This window comes from Haliotis rufescens, unplaced genomic scaffold, assembly GCF_023055435.1.
Source record: "Haliotis rufescens isolate VD_foot unplaced genomic scaffold, xgHalRufe1.0.p SCAF_9, whole genome shotgun sequence".
Taxonomy (NCBI): domain Eukaryota; kingdom Metazoa; phylum Mollusca; class Gastropoda; order Lepetellida; family Haliotidae; genus Haliotis; species Haliotis rufescens.
Genome location: NW_025964383.1, coordinates 21,318,666 through 21,344,835, shown reverse-complemented (window position 1 = coordinate 21,344,835; position 26,170 = coordinate 21,318,666). Strand labels below are relative to the sequence as shown.

General features: G+C 39.5%; 1 protein-coding gene across 3 annotated transcripts in view; it reads right to left on the bottom strand.

The window, feature by feature from the left end:
* Positions 1 to 975: 975 nt before the first annotated feature.
* Positions 976 to 26,170, bottom strand: part of LOC124144707 (phospholipid scramblase 2-like) — a 31,732-nt gene continuing 6,537 nt past the window's right edge. For 2 of the 3 annotated variants that reach the window (XM_046514244.2, XM_048391545.1), the window contains exons 2-8: positions 17,919 to 18,226; positions 17,097 to 17,222; positions 13,139 to 13,216; positions 12,121 to 12,260; positions 10,065 to 10,229; positions 5,023 to 5,184; positions 976 to 2,667 (exon numbers count right to left, since the gene is read on the bottom strand). In XM_046514244.2, coding sequence (XP_046370200.2) covers positions 2,605 to 2,667; positions 5,023 to 5,184; positions 10,065 to 10,229; positions 12,121 to 12,260; positions 13,139 to 13,216; positions 17,097 to 17,222; positions 17,919 to 18,198 — 1,014 coding nt within the window. In that variant the 5' untranslated portion in view covers positions 18,199 to 18,226 and the 3' untranslated portion in view covers positions 976 to 2,604. Of the gene's footprint in view, positions 2,668 to 5,022; positions 5,185 to 10,064; positions 10,230 to 12,120; positions 12,261 to 13,138; positions 13,217 to 17,096; positions 17,223 to 17,918; positions 18,227 to 22,096; positions 22,249 to 26,170 lie in introns of those variants that run through there. The other variant, XM_046514245.2, reaches the window with a different exon arrangement.

Here is a 26,170-nt window from a genome sequence, read left to right as displayed (position 1 = left end):
TATGGTAATCTAGTAACGAATCAAAAGGAGGATACATCTAGGCTTAAATGTACACAATACGCATGTTTGCAAATCCAAAAATGAATATTCATCATCATATTTATAGATTTGCCCTACTTTTGTGTATCAGATAGACTGGATTATTGTAATACTTTCACAGAAACAGGAAGTGCTCTAAATACCTTCAACCAGACTGATTAATCACTCAGGAATTTATATCTTTCAAAATCTTAAAGGAAATTATTACGCTGCTTCAGGAAGTTACTTAATTTGTATGAAAGATTGACAAAGTGATTTCACAGGCCATGCTTGTCATAAAACCTATGACATTTCAAACATATAATGAATTAAAAAAACTCTATATGTTACAGATATACCGGTATCTTTCTACAGTTTAGGGTTGTAACGATTCACCTTGCTGCTGTACCATATATACCTAGATAGAAAGCTCTTGATGTTAAACACAAAAGATCTTTGCCAGGTACTTGAGCAGGGGTCAGGCTGCTGGTGTGGGTGTGTTTGTTGTTTACAGCTACACTCAACAATATTCCAGTTATATGACAACAGCCTGTAAGTGATCAAGTCTGGACCAGACAATCTAGTGATAGATATTGCGAGCAACGATGATATGCCATCAGCCAAGTCATCGAGCCTGACCACCTGATCCATCAAGTCACATTTATGGCCAGCACAGGTAGCTGGGTCCCCTTCCTCCAAGTAATCCTAGTGCTACGATTGTCGTGAGTAAGTGTAGTTTATGGAAGTTACGATCGTCTTAGTGCAATGTGGGACCAATTCTAACCAAGACTGGGTGGGTTTAGGTGGGCTCAAGTCGTACAAGGACTCAAGGTCCTGACAAGGGCAGATAACTCTCATCTTTACTTCTCTAGCGTGTGTTGCAGGCATGGAGTGAGTGAGTGAGTGAGTTTGGTTTTACATCGCTTTTAGCAATATTGCAGCAACACATACGGACACCAGAAATGGGCTTCACACATTGTACCCATGTCGGGAATCGAACCTGGGTCTTCGGCATGATGAGCGAACGCTTTAACCACTAGGCTAAATGACCGCCCCTGCAGGCATGGAAGAAAAATGATAAATAGATGGTGCTAAGGAGAGAAGGGAAACTGTCGATTGTCTGACATGTTACTGTTGAAAGTGTTTGAATCCAGGTCGGGTTTTGAGACACAGCTACTTGAGTCCATTTTTGTCTACCAGTCAGAGATCTACGGTAATACACAATATTTGATACATACAAACACTACACATCTTGTCTAAAGGAGACGCTATCTATCAAAGAAAGCGAATTACAGAATTACAGAATTAAGCTGAATTGAAACTTTATCAGTAAATATGCAGAATTTTTACAAAGAGTGGCTTTAAAAACCTGTACATACCACGGAAACATTTATATATGATACAATACATGTATCATGGTACAAAGTATCAGGATACACAGATACTTCAGTGAATCATTACAATCTGAGATGAAGTCTACAAGTGCCATCACAGGGATCACCATCTACACATATACGCAGATATACGGTAGAAATATCTGCTCTACAGAAACAATAAATATGGGTTCCTGATCAAGGTGAGAAGTGAAATAAAAAATGTATACTAAAAAGCATATACATAAAAGATGAAGTAAACTAAAACAATTTCAAACATTTATACACTGACCTTAAACGCACTTTGATAATATCAAAGCTTTTAAAAGTTACACATTTACTGTGTTGATTTAAAAAGTTGAATACAGTGATTAATACAGGTATTAATATAGGTGCCAGTATATCACAGAAAACAACATAATCTGGGTGGTTGCTAATATCAAAGAAAATATTTGGTGTATATGGATGTCTAAGCAGGTCTTACAGAGGTGGAACAGCAACTGACACATCATGCTGTCATCTTGGCCAAAGGAGTGAGTGGTTTTACCCCCGCTTAAGAGCAATATTCCAGCAATACTGCGGCAGGCACACCACAAACAGGCTTCATATATTGTACTCATATGGGGATTTGAACCAGGGTCTTCGGTGTGACGGGCGACCGCTTTAACCGACAGACTCCCCGGTGTGGTGTGGTGTGGTGTGGTGTGGTGTGGTGTGCTGTGGTGTGGTGTGGTGTGGTGTGGTGTGCTGTGGTGTGCTGTGGTGTGGAGTTCAACATGTTTAATGCTACTTTGAACATTATTTCAGTCATATGACTGTGTGTCAGATTTATTTTCGATTTTAACTACTATGGTGAAACCCATGAGCGCGGGTGCTGACAAAACTTCAAACATAATCAGGGCGGACCAGGATTCAAACCCACAATCAAAACTTACTGGCATGCCCAAGGGGTGCAACTCTGCACAACGAAATGTAGTACCTAGGCAAGTGGGCCATTTCCTTTATATAGCTGGTCAACTTTGAGTGTGCACCGACAGAAAATTAAAATGTTGTATGAAAGTGATGGATTACATGTTGTATAACCTAATCCTTATCATAGGTTCCATGTCTATTTAAGGAACACTAATCATGTGTGCTGAATGAACAGGTGAGAAGGCCATTGCAGACAGCATCTCAACTATCTTGTTGTACTGTCTGAACATGTCCTGTCATTCTAATGTAAATGATCCATCTCCTTCTTGACATTCTTCTTGTCATTTTCAAAGTACATGAAATCCTGAAAGAAAATACAACATGTTTTAGATACACAAGCAATTTTGTGAAATCTGATTAAACTAAAACAAACAAAAAAATATACAAGGCCACAGCAACAAGTTTCTTGCTTTACAGATATAGAGAGATTATTATCCAGGGGTTTTCATATTGTAAATATTATATATAAGGAATAAAAATTGTATTGATACAAGGTTAATACATATTTATTATTCATATGTTGCTTTGTAGATATGGAGGAATTATAATAATCTGAGTGTGGCCATATTGTAAATATAATATTAGGAATAAAAATTGTATTGATACAAGATTAATACATATTTTTTATTCCTAACACATAATAGTTTAAGATACAGAAACACACATACAAGGATAATAACCTTTTTATGATATGTCATTCTTACAATAATCAATGTTTAAGGTACAAAATCACTCAATGAACTAACTTTAGAAACCGTGTATGAATACAAAGCTTGATTGAACCTCGCAATTCATCATATAGTGCCATCTAACTTGTTTGTCCATAGAAATATGGTGACACATTGAGAAACCCCTACCAAAGCAAATTGGGAGTGGAAGTCAAAAGTTTCATGAGAAAGATGTATATAGAGCTTGAATCTAGTTCCTGGTTGGTGGCCTCACTCTCATATTTAGCAGAGTGAGTGAGTGAGTGGGTTTGGTTTAACACCGCTTTTAACACTATTCCAGTCATATCATGGTGTGTCAGCTTAATGTGGGAGGAAAGCCCAATGTGATGCAGGTCTCAGATGTTTACCACTTCGGTGAAACCCACGTGCACGGGTATGGCGCTGACAAACCTAGAAACATAATCGGGGCGAACCGGGATTTGAACCCACAATCATAGGTTTCTGGCGTGCCCAAGGGACGCAACTCTGCACAGTGAATCGCAGCGCCTTAGACGACTGGGCCACCCGTGCCCCCTAGCAGATCAGAAGCTTAGGGCAGCAGGTGGTGTTGTTTGTCAGTAACCTTCATATTTGAACAAATAGAACTGTGTCCTTTAGTTCCAACAAACCTAAACAAACTAGGCCACTCCCACAAGCGAGCTACAGTTTCCTGATTGGTGGAACAATGTCACTGTTGTCTACAGTTTTTTGTGCTTATGATTAAACAAGAAGTGTGGGAAGTTTGTATTTATCACTTCATTAATAAGAAAGGACTTCAATGTGTCTTTGCATTCATGGAGGTAGAAACATAAAAAACGGTGTGCACACTGTGTAAATCTACAGTATGATTACCCCTATACAACTACATGTATAACCAAGACACTGATTGCCCCTTGATGCTGAGCTTGGCTGAATTATATCAAAGTGTCAATACTTGTCATAAACCAAGGAGGATGATTGATAACAACTTTATCACACCCTTTATCACATCCCTTATCACACCCGTTATCACATGTTAATATACTGTAACTATACAGTCTTTGAAATATGTTTGTGTGCATTTTAAAGAGCCTAAAGATCTATATGTCCCCTTTGTTAAATTGACACATTTTAGAAAATATGTTGCAATGCAATATAATTGCACATCCACAGAAGCCTTAAGCCTATTACGAATCAGGATATAAATGCTAGGCTGAAGAAAATCAACCGCTAACACTCTAACCTTTGTTTCTTAAATAAAGAGAAATTTCAATTATTTGTAAACTACAATTTACTGGGTTTTAACGACGTTCAGACATCCACAATACCGAATAAATCAAGAAGTTCCATGACAACTGAGAAGTAACTATTCACGAGAACACTCGGAATTCAAAAATGCAAAAGTTGTACTGGCAAATCTGAATGAGCTTTCTTCTAACAAGCACTGGCCTCTTAACACAGTACTGTATGGTGTTGGTTAAACAGACAGTTGACAAAGACGGATTCATTGGATCAAAAAGCTGTCTTTTAGCCAAATCCTGCTTATATCCACCAGCCCAGCTAAATTTATATATTGGTCACTCAACTTGCTTGACAAAATTTCATACAAGAATATAAACTTTTGCCCAGCCCATCATCTGTTTCAGGCTAATAATAATCGTGTGTGGACTACATGATCTAGTGATTGATATTGGGAGCAACGATCCATGCAATTGGGGTACAATGATGTATCATCAACAAAGTCACTGCCCATTTAGTCGCTTCTAGCATAGCAGGACGCCGTTATACAAAACAACCTTAGCACTCTGACTGTCGCGAGTCTATGTTAAGATATGGGAGTTCGGTCACCTTAGCGCTGAGATCGCTTTGTACATCACCCTGTTCTAACCTGGAGCCTCACAGAGTGAGTGAGTGAGTGAGTGAGTGAGTGAGTGAGTGAGTGAGTGAGTGAGTGAGTTTAAGCGCATACTCACAATGAGGAAGATTGCTCCCAACATGACAGCCTTCATCTTGACGTCCAGATCCATGGGGAAGGAGATACCGAAGTTGTCAGCATCCGTGAATACCTCCTTGGCCAGTCCGGACCACTGCTTGGAGATCCTTCCCACCTCCGTACTGTGGTCAGCAGACGTCACCTGGAGCAGCAGAGTGAGACGGTTCGAAAGTCTGATGTTTTACGGTAAGTATATATTCAACCTAAACTAGGAGTGTGAAGAGTGAGACGGTTCGTAAGTCTGATGTCTTACGGTAAGTATATATTCCACCTTAACTAGGAGTGTGAAGAGTGAGACGGTTCGTAAATCTGATGTCTTACGGTACGTATATATTCCGCCTACACTAGGAGTGTGAAGAGTGAGAGGGGTCGTAAGTCTCATGTCTTAAGGTAAGTATATATTCCACCTACACTAGGAGTGTGAAGAGTGAGCGTGGTCGTAAGTCTGATGTCTTACAGTAAGTTTATATTCCACCTGAACTAGGAGCGTGAAGAGTGAGAAGGGTCATAAGTCTGATGTCTTACAGTAAGTATATATTCCACCTTAACTAGGAGCGTGAAGAGTGGGAGGGGTCATAAGTCTGATGTCTTAAGGTAAGTATATATTCCACCTAAACTAGGTGTGTGCAGAGTGAGACGGTTCGTAAGTCTGATGCCTTAAGGTAAGTATATATTCCGCCTACACTAGGAGTGTGAAGAGTGTGAGGGGTCTTAAGTCTGATGTCTTACAGTAAGTATATATTCCACCTTAACTAGGAACTGAAGAGTGAGAAGGGTCATAAGTCTGATGTCTTACGGTAAGTATATATTCCACCTTAACTAGGAGCGTGAAGAGTGAGAGGGGTCGTAAGTCTGATGCCTTAAGGTAAGTATATATTCCGCCTACACTAGGAGTGTGAAGAGTGAGAGGGGTCATATGTCTTATGTCTTATGGTATGTATATATTCCACCTTAACTAAGAGCGTGAAGAGTGAGAAGGGTCATAAGTCTGATGTCTTACGGTAAGTATATATTCCACCTTAACTAGGAGCGTGAAGAGTGAGAGGGGTCGTTAGTCTGATGCCTTAAGGTAAGTATATATTCCACCTAAACTAGGAGCGTGAAGAGTGAGAGGGGTCATAAGTCTGATGTCTTACGGTAAGTATATATTCCACCTAAACTAGGAGTGTGAAGAGTGAGACGGTTCGTAAGTCTGATGTCTTACGGTAAGTATATATTCCACCTAAACTAGGAGTGTGCAGAGTGAGAGGGGTCATAAGTCTGATGCCTTACGGTAAGTATATATTCCATGTAAACTAGGGGTATGCAGAGTGAGAGGGGTTGTAAGTCTGATGTCTTACAGTAAGTATATATTCCACCTAAACTAGGAGTGTGAAGAGTGATAGGGGTCGTAAGTCTGATGCCTTAAGGTAATTATATATTCCATGTAAACTAGGAGTGTGAAGAGTGAGAGGGGTCGTAAGTCTGATGCCTTACGGTAAGTATATATTCCATGTAAACTAGGAGTGTGAAGAGTGATAGGGGTCGTAAGTCTGATGCCTTACGGTAAGTAAATATTCCATGTAAACTAGGAGTGTGAAGAGTGAGAGGGGTCATAAGTCTGATGTCTTATGGTAAGTATATATTCCATGTAAACTAGGAGTGTGAAGAGTGAGAGGGGTCATAAGTCTGATGCCTTAAGGTAAGTATATATTCCATGTAAACTAGGAGTGTGAAGAGTGAGAGGGGTCGTAAGTCTGATGTCTTACGGTAAGTATATATTCCATGTAAACTAGGAGTGTGAAGAGTGAGACGGTTCGTAAGTCTGATGTCTTACGGTAAGTATATATTCCATGTAAACTAGGAGTGTGAAGAGTGAGAGGGGTCATAAGTCTGATGTCTTACGGTAAGTTTATTTTCCATGTAAACTAGGAGTGTGAAGAGTGAGAGGGGTCGTAAGTCTGATGTCTTACGGTAAGTAAATATTCCATGTAAACTAGGAGTGTGAAGAGTGAGAGGGGTCGTAAGTCTGATGCCTTAAGGTAAGTATATATTCCATGTAAACTAGGAGTGTGAAGAGTGAGAGGGGTCGTAAGTCTGATGCCTTACGGTAAGTAAATATTCCATGTAAACTAGGAGTGTGAAGAGTGAGACGGTTCGTAAGTCTGATGTCTTACGGTAAGTATATATTCCATGTAAACTAGGAGTGTGAAGAGTGAGAAGGGTCATAAGTCTGATGCCTTAAGGTAAGTATATATTCCGCCTACACTAGGAGTGTGAAGAGTGAGACGGTTCGTAAGTCTGATGTCTTACGGTAAGTATATATTCCATGTAAACTAGGAGTGTGAAGAGTGAGAGGGGTCGTAAGTCTGATGTCTTACGGTAAGTATATATTCCATGTAAACTAGGAGTGTGAAGAGTGAGACGGTTCGTAAGTCTGATGTCTTAAGGTAAGTATATATTCCACCTTAACTAGGAGTGTGAAGAGTGAGAGGGGTCGTAAGTCTGATGTCTTACGGTAAGTATATATTCCACATAAACTAGGAGTGTGCAGAGTGAGAGGTGTCATAAGTCTAATGTCTTACGGTAAGTATATATTCCACATAAACTAGGAGTGTGCAGAGTGAGAGGTGTCATAAGTCTAATGTCTTAGGGTAAGTATATATTCCACATAAACTAGGAGTGTGCAGAGTGAGAAGGGTCATAAGTCTAATGTCTTACGGTAAGTATATATTCCACCTAAACTAGGAGTGTGCAGAGTGAGAAGGGTCATAAGTCTAATGTCTTACGGTAAGTATATATTCCACCTAAACTAGGAGTGTGCAGAGTGAGAGGGGTCATAAGTCTGATGTCTTAAGGTAAGTATATATTCCACCTTAACTAGGAGTGTGCAGAGTGAGAGGGGTAATAAGTCTGATGTCTTAGGGTAAGTATATATTCCACCTTAACTAGGAGTGTGCAGAGTGAGAAGGGTCATAAGTCTGATGTCTTAGGGTAAGTATATATTCCACCTTAACTAGGAGTGTGCAGAGTGAGAAGGGTCATAAGTCTGATGTCTTACAGTAAGTATATATTCCACCTTAACTAGGAGTGTGCAGAGTGAGAGGAGTCATAAGTCTGATGTCTTAAGGTAAGTATACATTCCACCTTAACTAGGAGTGTGCAGAGTGAGAAGGGTCATAAGTCTGATGTCTTAGGGTAAGTATATATTCCACCTAAACTAGGAGTGTGCAGAGTGAGAGGAGTCATAAGTCTGATGTCTTAAGGTAAGTACAAGTAACATAAAACAGGGCCCCCAACTAAAATTCATTTGTATCTTGAATACTAACTGGGAACAAGCACTACATACTGAGGAAGATTTACCATGGAATTCAAAGAGAGTGAGTATGGTTTTACAAAGCTTTTAGCAATATTCCAGCAATATCACAGCAGGGGACACAAGAAATGGGCTTCACACATTGTACCCAGTTGGGGAATCGAACCCGTTTTCAGCAAGACAAGCGAACGGTTTAACCACTTGACTACCCCACTGCCCCATGGAATTCAAAAGGGAGAAACACTTTGGGTATTGCTAATTTAATTGGAACCTTTTTTGCCCAAACTGAAATAAGAATTCTACTTTAGTGTACTAATAGTCCTACTTTATTCAACTAATAGTTCTACTTCATTCAGCTACTAGTTCTACTTATTCAAATAAAAGTTCTACTTTAGTGTTCTAATAGTTTACTTTATTCAACTAATAGTTATACTTTGATCAACTAATAGTTGTACTTCATTCAACTACCGTATTTTCTTGAGTACAGTGCGCACTTTTTTTCCGAAACACACAGCTGTGTAGAAAGGGTGCGCATTATACACGAATTAATGAGTTTTGGTGTTTTTTCCCCCATGGAAAGACATTACTGTGAGCACGTAACACCGGAAATACCATGTCAACAAATCCATACTGAAGTATGCAAATTAGTCATGTAATTACACTGTCTGGCTATAAAAAGTGTTCTTTGTATATCTGGACTTATGTTTGTAACTTATTTTATTAATTTTATTCAAAATTCCTTTTAATAATGTTTTAATTAATTTCGGCAAAATCGTGTGTGAAGCGATCGGAAGATTGCACAACTCACCATTATTTAACAGCAACCACGGTCAGAATACCGCTATTGACGCCTTGAAACGAACTTTAGTTGACAGGGAATGGATACATATATCATAAATGCCATACTGTGACTCGTTAAAAGTCATATTTGTTTTTGTTTGACGATTCTATGTCAACACGTAATTCTCTGATCACGCGATCACATGCACGGGACTGGTCAGACTGGTTCCATGTAAAAATTAATACCCGGCAAAGGATCAGCTGCTTCGCTTTGGGTTATTATTATTTTAAATATGTTAAGTAAAAGCTGCATCTAAATTAACAAGATATTGGAATATATTATTCCTGATAAAAAAATAGTTTCAGATACAATTTTTGCCGATCCTTGCATTAAAACCCTGTAAAGTTATATCATTGGGTGTGTCTTGACCGAATCACCGGTAGATTCCAAGAAAACGTGTGTACAGCAGTTTACGAGAAAATACACATGGTAATCTTAATCCCTTGATATAAAACAATGCCTAGCAGAACAAAAAATACAATTTAAACGGTAAATCAACATGTCTGGTGATTTTTTAGCTCAAATTTCGAATTTGTACTGACCAAGTTTCTCATCACCCGTTCGTTTGCCGGACTTCGCTAAAGGGGTAGATCTCGGTGTAATTATTTTTCTGCGCTTGGTATTCGATTTTTTTTTATCCAAAATATTGAACCCGCTAGAGGGGGGTGCGCATTATACATGGGTGCGCACTATACTCAAGAAAATACGGTAATAGTTCTACTTTATTAAACTAATAGTTATACTTTATTCAACTAAATCTCTACTTTTAAGAACCTTATAACTAGTATTAACATGATAAAAGTTTGAAAACCAAGATGGGTGTGGTACTGTTAACTACAATTCTTCATTCATGTCTATTCCAGCTAGCAGAGTGTTATTTGCTTACATCAAACTCGACGTCGCCACAGATATTCCACTGGCAGCAGGGCCCCTTGATCCCCAGGATGGTCTGTTCATCCACGTTCTGGATGTAGAACTTGGGCTTACACAGATGCCAGCCCTGCTTCACGTAGCCGATCACCGTGCCGGGTGGGGCTTGCACCTCTATCACCTGCACAGCAAAACATACACAAACACTAGTACTGTTGTGATCATCATCATCATCATCACCATCATTATCATCATTATAACCAGTTATCATCACCAGTCATCATCAGCATCATCATCATCATCCATCAATATCATCCATCATCATCACCCATCATCACCAGTCATCATCAGCATCATCATCATCACCATCATCAGCATCATCCATCAATATCATCCATCAATATCATCCATCATCATCACCCATCATCATCATCATCAGCAGTCATCATCAGCATCATCAGCATCATCCATCAATATCATCCATCAATATCATCCATCATCATCACCCATCATCATCATCATCACCAGTCATCATCAGCATCATCATCATCACCATCATCAGCATCATCCATCAATATCATCCATCAATATCATCCATCATCACCATCATCATCATCATCAATCACTAGTCATCATCATTATAACAAGTCATCATCATCATTATAACCAGTCATCATCATCATTATAACCAGTCATCATCATCACCAGTCATTATTATCATCACCAGTCACCAATCACTACCATTCCAATCATCAACCATCGCCAGTCATCATCATCGCCAGTCATCATCATCATCATCACCAGTCATCATCATCACCAGTCATCATCATCATTATAACCAGTCATCATCATCATTATAACCAGTCATCATCATCACCAGTCATTATTATCATCACCAGTCACCAATCACTACCATTCCAATCATCAACCATCGCCAGTCATCATCATCATCACCAGTCATCATCATCATCATCACCAGTCATCATCATCATTATAACCAGTCATCATCATCATTATAACCAGTCATCATCATCATTATAACCAGTCATCATCATCACCAGTCATTATTATCATCACCAGTCACCAATCACTACCATTCCAATCATCAACCATCGCCAGTCATCATCATCGCCAGTCATCATCATCATCATCACCAGTCATCATCATCACCAGTCATCATCATCATTATAACCAATCATCATCATTATAACCAGTCATCATCATCACCAGTCATTATTATCATCACCAGTCACCAATCACTACCATTCCAATCATCAACCATCGCCAGTCATCATCATCATCATCATCATCATCATCATCACCAGTCATCATCATCATTATAACCAGTCATCATCATCACCAGTCATCATCATCATGACTTGTCATCATCATCACCAGTCATTATTATCATCACCAGTCACCAATCACTACCATTCCAATCATCAACCATCGCCAGTCATCATCATCATCATCATCATCATGATCACCAGTCATCATCATCATTATAACCAGTCATCATCATCACCAGTCATCATCATCATGACTTGTCATCATCATCCTCATCACCATCATCAATGCCATCATCATCATCATCACCAGTCATCACCATCACCAGTTGTCATCATCACCAGTTGTCATCATCAACATTATAACCAATCATCATCATCACCAGTCATGATCATCATCATCATCAATCACTGTCATTACCAATCACCAACCATCATCAATCACCAATCACTACCATTCCAATCATCATCAACCATCGCCAATATCATCATCATCATGATGAAAAGTATCGGTGGTGCCTCTGTACATACATTTAGCAGCATCTTTTGTTATCATTTCACCATCACAGTTCTTGCCATTTCTGATGTCACCATGACTACTGTAGTAGTACTACTCTGTAATTGTCGTCATCATTTAATCATCAGAAGTTTAATTCACATGTCAATTTCAACACCACCAATATCACAAGCACATGTGACACCAAACTGAAAAGTAAATAGAGCCTAATTATGGGATAGAAGTCTCACTTGACCTTGTGCAAGTCATGGGTTGAAGGTGAAGGTTACCTGCAGACAACAAGGACACCAGCAAGTGTTACAGCGTAGAGGTCGTGACAAGTGCATCACTTCACGATTCTGGTTGTCTTTGATCTTCATGTCAAAGGGTCTTACAGCTCCGCAGCAGCACAGCACACAGCAACAGTTGTCTGCAAACAACACAAGTCTCCATACACTGTCTCCCATCTCCTGTCAATACCATTCTCTGACACAAGTTCAGAACTACATTCACGGGGATGATAACAATACTAAGATAAGGCCATCATAGATCATTAATGATCCAATTTCTTTAAAATGCGTTAGGTATTCCTCTTTTTTAATTTACTGGTAATGTTTTTCCAAATTAACTGTTCAAGATATGTTGCACCTCAACTGTTGACAAAAGTGATTTACATGGAGCATAACGTTTTGTTGGAAATGTTTATAGCATATTTAATCCAATAATGTTAATCTGTTGCTAATGACAACATATCATGTATATATACCGTATTCGACATAATAAGCGCCCCGCTCTAATAAGCGCCCACGGCGATATTTGCTAATATATTGGCCAGTGAACAAACCTAATTAGCACCCCTTCTGATTGATCAATGTGCACAAGACTTTTATATTCTCGTATAATATGCACTCGTGTGTTATATGCACACTTAATTATGGGCAATTAAATTCTGGAAAAACATATCTGTCGTACATAAACATTTCAGGCTGTCAGCATAAACCACGAAATTTATCTTTTAACTCTGTTTTTTTTTAACTAAAATAATATTCTAATAACAGCCCCCTATTTCTAATTTTGAGAGCGCCCTGGGCACTTATTACGTCAAATACGGTACCTCTCATCACTTGGTTGTAGTCACTCCAGCTTGATAACGGTGTAAGAATCTACATACAAACATTGCTAAATGCAATAAACCACAAGTTGCATATCCATTTCATGAACTCAACATCTGCCTTTGTATCAAGTCATTTTTTTATGTTGATCTATGTTGAAGTCGGACTGAATGTCTCCCAGGACCTCTGTACATACCTTCCTTAGCCCTGTACACCGTCTGGCCCAGGGTGTTGCACACCTCGTACTTGTTGTTTCTCTCGCACCCGGTCACAGCTGGAACACAGTCACTTTACTACAGACAATAGGCAACTATTTCAATCGGGGAATAAAATAACATGTTTGAGAACATTTTTCTTTTCTATCCAACAAGTCTGTAACTAATTTCAGTAACGCAAAAACCTTGCAACTTCATTGAGGATCAAGCAATCTTATTTTGACTCACCATTCCAAAAACAATGTTCCTATTTCCTTAATCAATTTCACCTGGCCACCAATTCTTTTAAGGAATCATTTATAGAAATATGTTCATAATAATTGCATTTTCATTTCAACAAACCTTCTGTGTAAAAAAATAGGTCTATGAACCAAATGACACATCGCCATATTATCGTTAGGACATTTGACAACTATCAGTCAATCAATCTCCCATGATACAAAACCATCTTAGACATGAAACACTGTGTACAAAATGTTACATACAGTCAAGTCTCGTTTATCTGACACTCGTTAATCCGACAATCTGCTTTATCCATCACAAATGATGGGAACCGATTAAATCAGTGCTATTTAGACCCATTATTCCGACAGTCTCGTATTCCGACAGTCTCACACTCCGACTCCGACACACCTAATTTGCAAGGAATTGCTGAAATCACTCATTAATCAGTCTCGTTAATCCGACACAGTGATTAGCGTACTCTTTGGTCATCAGTCCGCAAGTACATAGCCCTGTGTTTTGATGCGAGACGAGTCGGCGAGTAGCTGCATATTTAAATGGCTGCAGAGATAAACTTGCTTAATAATAAACAATTACTGCTTTAAATAATACAAGTTCTCGCTACCGCTGTGGACATCCATTTACAGGTCACGTCAGAACGACCATTCGCGAACTTTGACAAAACCAATGAAATTACTAACAGGAAGTCGACATTAGCCACTAAGAAAGCAGCTTTCTAAGCATTGCGGCACTAGTTTCAAATTGGCGACTTCCATTCCAGACTATGCGTTAAAAAGTATTTTAAATCAGTCATTCAGTCTGTAACAGTAGTTTTGTGTTAAATTTTAGAGGTTGCATGATTAGAAAACATATTCCCCGGACAATGTAACACAACAATATGAATATTTCATTTTGTTATTACAACATGTTTGAATCGTTATTATCGTGTGTAGTTGTCCAATTTTTTATCACAAACGTTGATAATACCTAATTTCGTTTATCTGATATACTTGTTAATCTGACATAATCATATGCAACCAACAATGTCGGATTAACGGGACTTGCCTGTATGTTACAAGTGTAACAGTAGTGTAAATTATTTAGTTGTGATTACTACAAATCCAAACAGAAGCACGCCAACAACCCTCAAAAACACCTTGTAACTTGGGAATTTTGAATGTTTTATGTTGATGATGTAATGTTTTGTTTGTTTGCTGTTTAACGCCACTCTCAGCAATATTTCAGCTGTATGATACAGCTATATGATCGCTATAGGCGACAAACAGGTTCGGGTTGTCTGCCACGCTGACTTGGTTGATGCATGTCATCTGTCCCAAAGGCATAGATCGTTGCTCATGGTGTCAGTCACTGGATTGTCTAGTTCAGATTCAATTATTTACTGACCGCCGTCATATAATCGGAATGTTGCAAGCAAACAAACATACAAACAGAATTCTTTTTGGTAGGTCCAATAAGGGTGGCGTAACAACAAACGAACAACCAAAGTTATTAAGGGGCACCCGGGTTCGATTCCCGATATGAGTACAATGTGTGAAGCCCATTTCTGGTGTCCCCCGCCGTGATATTGCTGGAATATTGCTAAAAGCGGCATAAAACCGTACTCACTCACTCACTATTAAAGGGCAGCACTGTATTGATTCATGTTGAATGAGAACAGGGGCTCTTCATGTCTTAAATTTGGTAGTTCTTTTATATATTCAATAACTGAACATCAACGATGTAAAATATAAAAGAGAAATATCTAAAGCAGGAATCACACCACCAATGTTGTTATGATCACGATTATTTGATGTAGTCAGTTTGTCATGATCACTATTACCGTATTTTCTTGAGTATAGTGCGCACCCATGTATAATGCGTACCCCCCTCTAGTGGGTTCAGTATTTTGGAGAAAAAAAAATCCGAATACCAAGCGCACAAAATAATTACACCGTACCCCTTCAGCGAAGTCCGGCAAACGAACAGGTGAATTTGAGATAAAAAAATCACCAGACATGTTGATTTACCGTTTAAATTTATTTATTTATCATTATTTATTTATTTATTGTTCTGCTAGGCATTGTTTTATATCCAGGGATTACGATTACCTTGTGTATTTTCTCGTAAACTAAGCTGGAAACAGCAATCAGCTGTACACACGTTTTCTTGGAATGGACCGGTGATTCGGTCAAGATACACCCAATGATATAACTTCAAAGGATTTTTATGCAAGGATTGTATCTGAAACTATTTTTTTTTATCAGGAATAATATATTCCAATATCTTGTTAATTTATATGCAGCCTTTACTAAACATATTTAAAATAATAATAACCCTAAGCGAAGCAGCTGATCGCAATTCCCGGGTATTATTTTTTACATTGAACCAGTCTGACCAGTCACCGTCAAGGCTCACGCGCACGTGATCGCGAGAATTACATGTTGACATAGAATCGTCAAACAAAAACAAAGATGACTTTTAACGAGTCAAAGTATGGCATTTATGATATATGTATCCATTCTCTGTCAACTAAAGTTTGTTTCAAGGCGTCAATAGCGGTATTCTGACCGTGGTTGCTGTTAATAACAGTGAGTTGTGCGATCTTCCGATCGCTTCACACACGATTTTGCCGAAATTAATAAAAACAATATTAAAAGGAATTTTTAATAAAATTAATGAAATAAGTTACAAACATAAGTCCAGATATACAAAGAACACTTTTTATAGCCAGACAGTGTAATTACATGATTAATTTGGGTACTTCAGTATGGATTTGTTGACATGGTATTTCCGGTGTTTCGTGCTCACAGTAATGTCTTTCCATGGGGGAAAAATAACATCCAAACTCATGATTCGTGTATAATGCGCACCCCCTTCTTCACAGCTGTTTTTTTTTTTTTAAAAAGTGCGCACTATACTCAAGAAAATACGGTACTTGATCTAGTCAGTATGTCACATGATAATAATGGCTATTTGATCAAGTCAGTGTTTCATAATAATGATTATTTGATCTAGTCAGTTTGTCATAATAACAATTTGATCAAGTCAGTTTGTCATATGACAATAACGCCTATTTGGTCTAGTCAGTTTTTCATAATAACGGTTATTTGATCAAGTCAGTTTGTCATTATCATGATTATAACAATTAGATATTGTCTAGTTTGTCATGATCACAATTATTTGATCTAGTCAGTTTTTCATAATAACGATTATTTGATCTAGTCAGTTTGTCATAATAACAATTTGATCTTGACTAGTTTGTCATGATCACCACGATTATTCTATCTAGTCAGTTTTTCATAATAACGATTTTTTGATCTAGTCAGTTTGTCATGATCATGATTATTTTATCTAGTCAGTTTGTCATATGATAATAACAACTATTTGATCAAGTCAGTTTTGCATAATAACGATTATTTGATCTAGTCAGTTTGTTATGATCACGATTATTTGATCTAGTCAGTTTGTCATGATCACGATTATTTTATCTAGTCAGTTTGTCATATGATAATAATGCCTATTTTATCCAGTCGGTTTGTCATAATAACAATTATTTGATCTAGTCAGTTTGTCATGATCACGATTATTTGATCTAGTCAGTTTGTCGTGATCACGATTATGCAAAATCGGATGGTGCAGTTTGTGAAACTTTTTAAAAGAATGGAAGGAACAGTATTGCTAGTATATGAATGCTACCATGCGTTCAGTGTTACCTACCTTCAAATACTTCTTTCTTCTGTTTGACGAGCAGCTGGTCTATGCCGACCAGATATTCCAGCCCTGGTGGACAGTTGACAGGTGCTTGTGCCTGAGCCCAACCCCCAGGCCCTCCCACTGGGGGCACTGTAACATACAGACATACAATGTAAGGGCAGTGAAATTGGGTTTGCATGTATATACTAAGTGCCATGCATCTGTGTGTGTGTGTGTGTGTGTGTGTGTGTGTGTGTGTGTGTGTGTGTGTGTGTGTGTGTGTGTGTGTGTGTGTGTGTGTGTGTGTATGTATGTATGTATGTATGATCGAACGTGTATGTGTATGTGACTAATGTTGTTTCTCTGTACTGCTACCCCACTGAGATACCATGCTGCAGTTTATCTTGGATACCCCACTCAGTGTACAGATGTGTTTCTGTCCGAATGACAAATGACCGCTTTGGTCCGCTAGATTTCATTTCAAAAGACACAATGGTGAGATTCACTATATGCCTTTCTGCACAAACTTCTCCTTATCCATGTGGCCCAGTTCACACACAGTTTGAGAGTAACGCAAATGACTGGTAAATTTAGACTTCTTCTAATAGTATACTGCAATCAGAATTAGAATTATTTTTTTTACGATACGCAGTCAGTATGTACATGATGTAATGCTAGTCTGAGTGGATACCAGCCTTTGGTTATTACAAAACTGCTAATACGACTTGTCGAAAACACAATACATTATTGGATACAGTAAGTATATCTTATCACCGGCTGAAACTCGCGATGCATTTAAACATGGATGAATGATGGCATCTCTACGACAGACACAGCATACACTACCTCCAGGCACTGGTTGCATCCCTATTGCCTGGCCACCGGGCTGGGCTGGGTACCCTGGCTGCTGTTGCTGGGGGGGCTGACCAGGTTGCTGTTGAGGGTAGCCAGGTTGCTGTGGAGGGTAGCCAGGCTGCTGTGGAGGGTAGCCAGGCTGTTGAGGGGGGTAGCCAGGCTGTTGAGGGGGGTAGCCAGGCTCTGGTTGAGGCATGGGTGCACCTGGTTTTCCTTCTGGAACAATGATATCGACCTGCTGCGGGGCTGCGTTAGGGTAGGGTGCGGACATCTTGAATCTGGGTACTGATGACTACCTCCTGAAATAAACATAATTCAAAGTTAACATGGTTACAGCAGGTTTTGGGACAGTGGGGTAGCCTAGAGGTTAAAGTGTTCGCTTGTCACGCCGAAGACCCGGGTTCAATTCCCCACATGGATACAATGTGTGACGCCAATTTCTGGTGTCCTCCGCTGTGATAAAACCATACTCACTCACACACTACCGCAGTGTGATATTGACAAGATATTGTGTCCTAAACGTATATAAATGAAAATGGACACAAATACTTGACATTGCTGGGGTATGCAAAAGGTCATAGCTGTTTGATACATAATATATTAGTGACCCACCAAGGGGCTAAGGGACCTTATGGATGAAAAATCACATTTTGACTTTTCATTATATTTCAAAACTACAGCATCTTCAGAACACAAAAATACAATTCACAAGCTTCAATTCATTTTTATTACAGTGATACATGAGATCACACATCACTGAAGTAAGTTGATGTCAAATATTCATGACGTCAGAGCACAATTGTATCCCAGCACCCATAAGGTCCCTTTCCTAAAGGTGGGTCACATTTATCGAACTTCCAAATTTGTATGTACTCCTTTTCTACACTGATAAGAAACAAATTATGTGTTTGATATCTTTAACCTAACACTGAAATCCCAATCCATAAGGCTTCTGAGTATGTAAAATGATATACATCACAAAGTAGACACAATTTAAGGATAACAACTTCTTTAATTACTGTGAAGGGGACGTTTCAGTATAGATCCTTATAATGTCAAGCAAGACATCTCTGACCATATCAACCAGCTCAACACAACGCCCCAACCTGACAACTTCTCCTCACTCCACACTGCCACGACCCAGGCCAACAACAAACTGCACACTAAGTCCAAGGCCAACCACATCAAGAAGTTCCAACACCTCCAAACCAACAATCCCTAGTCTAGCACAAGTCACCTTAACAACAAACTGCACACTAAGACCAAGGTCAACCACATCAAGAAGTTCCAACACCTCCTAGCCAACAAGCCCCAGACTAGCTCAAGTCACCTTAACAACAAACTGCACACTAAGACCAAAGCCAACCACATCAAGAAGTTCCAACACCTCCTCGCCAACAAGTCCTACACTAGCACAAGTCACCTTAACAACAAACTGCACACTAAGACCAAGGCCAACCACATCAAGAAGTTCCAACACCTCCTCGCCAACAAGCCCCAGACAAGCACAAGTCACCTTAACAACAAACTGCACACTAAGACCAAGCTCAACCACATCAAGAAGTTCAAACACCTCCAAACCAACAAGCCCTAGACAAGCACAAGTCACCTTAACAACACACTGCACACTCAGACCAAAGCCAACCACATCAAGAAGTTCCAACACCTCCTCGCCAACAAGCCCCAGACAAGCACAAGTCACCTTAACAACAAACTGCACACTAAGACCAAGCTCAACCACATCAAGAAGTTCAAACACCTCCAAACCAACAAGCCCTAGACAAGCACAAGTCACCTTAACAACACACTGCACACTCAGACCAAAGCCAACCACATCAAGAAGTTCCAACACCTCCCAGCCAACAATCCCTAGTCCAGCACAAGTCACCTTAACAACAAACTGCACACTCAGACCAAAGCCAACCACATCAAGAAGTTCGAACACCTCCTTGCCAACAAACCCTAGACTAGCAGAAGTCACCCTAAAAACAAACAACACCACCAAAAGACTGTTGTCAAACTCAGCCAAACTTCAGCCTTGCTTGACAACGGTATAAGGATCTATACCGAGACTTTGCCTGTCTAGTAACTAAAGATGTTATCCATAAATTGTGTCTACTTTGTCTTCCATCAACTTCTACGTAATGCCTATCAAACAATTGATAAACATAAGGAAGAGAATTCATGAATGTCAACTTCTATGTCATGAGGAACACAAAGTTATGGAGTATACACATAAATTCTCTTCCTTATGTGTATCACTTCTAAATGCTGTTACAAAGAATTGATTACATCAGAAAATCATTCAGGAATCAAGTGGAGTGTGCCACCAGTCGCCAGTCTTGGGGCCCCAGACAATATTCATGCCTTGGACCCCCAAAATATAATTCTCTTTGCATGCTTGTTTGCTTGCAACATTCCAGCTTTCTGATGGCAGTCTGGGCCTGCCAGTGCAGTGACTGACATCGTGAGCATCGATCTGTGCGGTTTGGATATGATGACATGCATCAAACAAGTCTGCAAGCCTGACCACCTGATCCCGTTGTTCACCTCTTACTTTGCTTACGACATATAAACTGAGGAGAAAACGTGTCTACAGTTGATTCTGATTTTTTTGCTAATACTTTACCATGTTTACAAGAAGAAACACAAGGTAGTCTTAATATCTGCATATAAAACAATGCCTTGTATACAGTCAGTACAACTGAAATTCTAATTCATCATGTCTAATGATGTCTTATCACAAATTTCATATTTTCACAGACCAAGTTTGTTTTCTCCTGTTTGTTCAACTGAAGCGATATCATGAAGATTTTGACTGCTCACTATATATGGAATATACGGCAATTATTTACGTAGCTTGTACCCGAGAATTGGGGTGCATTCTACGCAAGTACACCTCACACAAGAAAATACAGTATGTCGCCACATTCATTTTTATTGACCTTTGCTTTTTCTTCAATTCCCCGCCATCATCCACATAATTTGGTCCAAAGAATCCGTAATACAAAAAAACACATTGTTCTGGCTTTACAATTTATTTCCAAATGATTTTTACCATCTTTCTCTGAGTGAGTGAGTGAGCATGGTTTTATGCCACTTTTAGCAATATTTCAGTAATATGATAGGAAGGGACACCATAAATGGGCTTCACATATTGTACTCATGCTGCTGGGAATAGAAGCCTCACCTTCAGTGTGACGAGCAAATACTTTAACCACTGGGCTTCCCGACAGACCCCATTCTCTGAGAACCCTTGTGTCATTTATAATATAAGTGTTATTTCATTTGACTGAGATATTTCATGTCCTTAAATGTCTCTTGTTTAATGCCACACTTGCCAATAATCCAGCTATACCACATGTATATGATGGCTGTCTGTAAACAATCAAATCTGGACCAGACAATCTGGTGATTGATATTGTGAGCAACGATCGATGCGGCATTGCCATCGGGGTAAGATGATATGCAATTAACAAAGTCACTGAGCCCGACCACTCGATCAATTAAGTCACCTTATACAACCAGAATGAATTACTGGTGACCAACTGGGATCGGAATCACCCTGGGTCACCATCAAGGAAAATGGACGCACATTGCTACACTATCTACTATCGAGAATAAGTTACTGGTGACCAACCCGGATAGGAATCACCCTGGGTCACCATCAAGGAAAATGGACGCACATTGCTACACTGTTTACTTAGTGTGTCATGTCATATCGGCCTGACTGTCAGTCTTCCATCAAACATATCTCTTCATGAACTGCACCCGACAGTTTTCTTAGCTGGGTGACACATATATCTTCCTTTCAAAATGCATCATGCATACATGTTTTCATAAATACCTTATAAATAGTTGACATAACAATCTTGTCATCTCACACTCATCATAGCTAACGCCCATAAGCACGATAAGTGGTCACATTCATAAAATTCATACATACCATTGTGATGTTTTTTTAAAAATTGTGCACTATAATCAAGAAAATATGCAACTTGAAAACAGAATATAATTTGGGGGAAATACGTCTATAAATGAATGTTAGACCGTACACATATCCTGCCATACGTATTTGATGTTTTCTAAATTATTCCCCACCATAACGTGGCTATTTTCATCCGTACATAAGCCGATACGGCCTTTATCTGCAGCCCTGTCATACATACCATTGTGATGTACTGTAGGGTCGAGTCTGTAGAGGTTACCCAGTAAAGAATACTGTTTATCCAAAATAAAATCCAAACTTGTATACAAAAGGTTCACACAGTGGACGTTTCTATCCCAAGTGAAAGCACCTATTTCTAAATCTTTGTCGTCAATTTGACATGAGCTTCTTCAGTGTTTGAAATGGCATCACACTATATGAAACCAACCAACCGGCTGAAGGCTTCAAGATCAATGTCGATACTGACATGTACAACATTAACCTGCTATAGCTGATGTAAAGTCGGATGACAACACTGGAAAAGGGTGTTATGTTGCTTAGATACAAAACACACTCTTAAACAGATAGATACAGCGCTTTGTGTAAACATCAGCTTTTGAGAGTTATTTGCGATGTAAACGTTGTCTGTTTCAATGATGACGTGCTGTAACTATTTGAACGTACATGTCCTTAGCACAAAGAGGAATGACAAGGACAGTATTACATAGCATGTCACCATGCTTGTGTGGAGATGAGAGATCGACAGTGTCTAGTTTTCTGTCGTATATAACAGTGCATGTCACCATGCTTGTGAGGAGATGAGAGATCCACAGTGTCTAGTTTTCTGTCATATATAACAGTGGATGTCACCATGCTTGTGAGGAGATGAGAGATCGACTGTCTAGTTTTCTGTCGTATATAACAGTGTATGTCACCATGCATGTGAGGAGATGAGAGATTGACAGTGTCTAGTTTTCTGTCGTATATAACAGTACATGTCACCATGCTTGTGAGGAGATGAGAGATCGACAGTGTCTAGTTTTCTGTCGTATATAACAGTGCATGTCACCATGCTTGTGAGGAGATGAGAGATCGCCAGTGTCTAGTTTTCTGTTGTATATAACAGTGGATGTCACCATGCTATTGGGGAGATGAGAGATCGACAGTGTCTAGTTTTCAGTCGTATATAACAGTGGATGTCACCATGCTATTGAGGAGATGAGAGATCGACAGTGTCTAGTTTTCTCTCGTATATAACAGTGGATGTCACCATGCTATTGAGGAGATGAGAGATCCACAGTGTCTAGTTTTCTGTCGTATAGAACAGTGCATGTCACCATGCTTGTGAGGAGGTGAGGAGATGAGAGATCGAACAGTCTCTAGTTTTCTGTCGTATATAACAGTGGATGTCACCATGCTATTGAGGAGATGATAGATCGACAGTGTCTAGTTTTCTGTCGTATATAACAGTGCATGTCACCATGCTTGTGAGGATATGAGAGATTGACAGTGTCTAGTTTTCTGTCGTATATAACAGTGCATGTCACCATGCTTGTGAGGAGATGAGAGATTGACAGTGTCTAGTTTTCTGTCGTATATAACAGTGCATGTCACCATGCTATTGAGGAGATGAGAGATCGACAGTGTCTAGTTTTCTGTCGTATATATAACAGTGGATGTCACCATGCTTGTGAGATGTGGGATCAACAGTCTCTAGTTTTCTGTAGCGTGGGTGGTCTGAAATATTTGCAACATCATCATGACCAAGTTGAACCCTCTGGTGGAAAACTGGAATTTCTGAAGTATTTTAAGTAAGTATGAAATTATATTCTTCATGTAACACACATAACAAAGTGGAGTCGAGTGAGTATGGCCTTACACCGCCCTCAGCAATATTCAAGCAATATCACAGCAACACCAGACGTTTGCTTCACACACTGTACCCATGTGGAGAATGAACCTGGGCCTTTGGCATGGCAAGTGAACACTTTAACCACTGGACTATCCAACTGCCAACAAGAAAACTATTTTCAATCATCCATCTTCAACCTCAGGGAGTGTCCTATGTCACCATGACATGCATGACGAGGTAGGTAATATGAAGTTGACAAGGTAGGTAATATGAAGTTGACGAGGTAGGTAATATGAAGTTGACGAGGTAGGTAATATGAAGTTGCACGGTTTGAAATTCCAGAATGTATTCAACTACAAATGGCATGCCCTGTTGAACATTTGACACAAAATACATTTCTGTCCCTGAGGTTGCAAGTGTGCCACAGGACCCCATAGAAGATATTCAGGGCCGCCCTTTGGAACTTCACTGTGTTGTCATTACTCATGTCATGTGAACCCTTAGCATCTGGAAATGAGAAATTGTGGCTCTTCCTTTTCACAGCTCAATAAAACCCTTTACAATTTCTGAATCCCCATGTATATTCCAATATTAATCTCACTGCACACAAGGTAGATTCAATAGGTTCTTATTTTCCATGTGTTTGGAACATTCCTCCATCAACTGCTAAAGCTATTTTGAAACAACAAATCGAGCCACAGTCTGGTTTCAGCAAAAGGTATCGAGAGAGAGGTGTATCTAGTGAGTGGGTGGTGTATCGAGTGAGTGGGTGAATGAGTTGGTGTATCGAGAGAGAGGTGTATCTAGTGAGTGGGCGAATGAGTTGGTGTATCGAGAGAGAGGTGTATCTAGTGAGTGGGTGGTGTATCGAGTGAGTGGGTGAATGAGTTGGTGTATCGAGAGAGAGGTGTATCTAGTGAGTGAGTGGTGTATTGAGTAAATGGGTGGTGTATTGAGTGAGTGGGCAAATGAGTTGGTGTATCGAGAGAGAGGTGTATCTAGTGAGTGGGTGGTGTATCGAGTAAGTGGGCAAATGAGTTGGTGTATCGAGAGAGAGGTGTATCTAGTGAGTGGGCAAATGAGTTGGTGTATCGAGAGAGAGGCGTATTTAGTGAGTTGGTGGTGTATCGAGTGAGTGGGCGAATGAGTTGGTGTATCGAGAGAGAGGTGTATCTAGTGAGTGGGTGGGTGTTACGAGTGAGTGGGTGGGTGTATCTAGTGAGTGGGCGAATGAGTTGGTGTATCGAGTGAGTGAGCGGCATATCGAGTGAGTGGATGGGTGTATCAAATGAGTGAGTGAGTGGTGTATTGAGTGAGTGGGTGGGTGTATCGAGTGAGTGGGTTGGTGGGTGTATATAATCTTTATTAAAGTCACTAGCGTGATCCGTGAATTTCTGTACCAGAATTGAGGTGTGTGAGGTGGTCAGAAAATCCAAAATGGCTGTTACTGATGGTCTCATATCAGGTCAGTAACAACCATCTTGGATTTTTACTGATGGTATATGGGCTCATGTGGGATCAGTAGTTCTGCTCTCTGATTGATCAATCTCACTTTGAGGCATAATAAAGGGAAATATGAGAACATATATCCATGTTAGACTTGATATTGACATAATATGTACATGAAATGTATACCAGTCTATGTGATAGATACAATACACAAGGAAGTATACTGGTAAACACGTCAGGAAAATAGAGTATAAAGTCGTGACAAAAAGGCTTGTTGCATTCATCAGTGTGAGTATATATATAACACATGTACCACGATCATTGTGTGTACTGATAATTCACATACCATATTTGCTGTAATACACGCCCTTGGCACTTACACAATAATACATCAGTTCAAAAGAATTGTCAGAGATCAGCAGACAGAGGACAAACTTAGTTCAAATTAGGGCTAGGACGAGTCCAAATTTACTACCTGCGTACCCACCCTGCATATTGGTGCAATGATGTATTAAAATAACTTACTCAAAGTAGTTGTTTCTAGGTCTGTCTTGTTTGTTTGTTTGTTTAATGCCACACCATGCTATATTCCGACGGTCTATAAATAATCGAGTCTGGACTAGACAATCCAGTGATTGACATCATGAGCATCGATTCTCGCAATTGGGACACGCATCAACCAAGTCAGTTAGCCTGACCACCCGATCCTGTTAGTCGCCTCTTACGACAAGCATAGTCGCCTTTTTCAGCAAGCAAGGGTTGCTGAAGACCTATTCTAACCCTCTAGGATTGTTAGCAACAATATGTCTATGACCTGCATCACTTCAGGCCTTCCCACTACATACAGCCAACACGCCATGATATAACTGAAAGACTTCAAAACCAAACTCACACACTTACCACTCCTAATAGATACCTCTCTCTGTCAAGATCTGATGTTCTAGATGCTTCTTACTGTTCCTAAACTGTTTGCTAAACGTACATCCTCATCAAATATCATTCTTGTGTCAACAA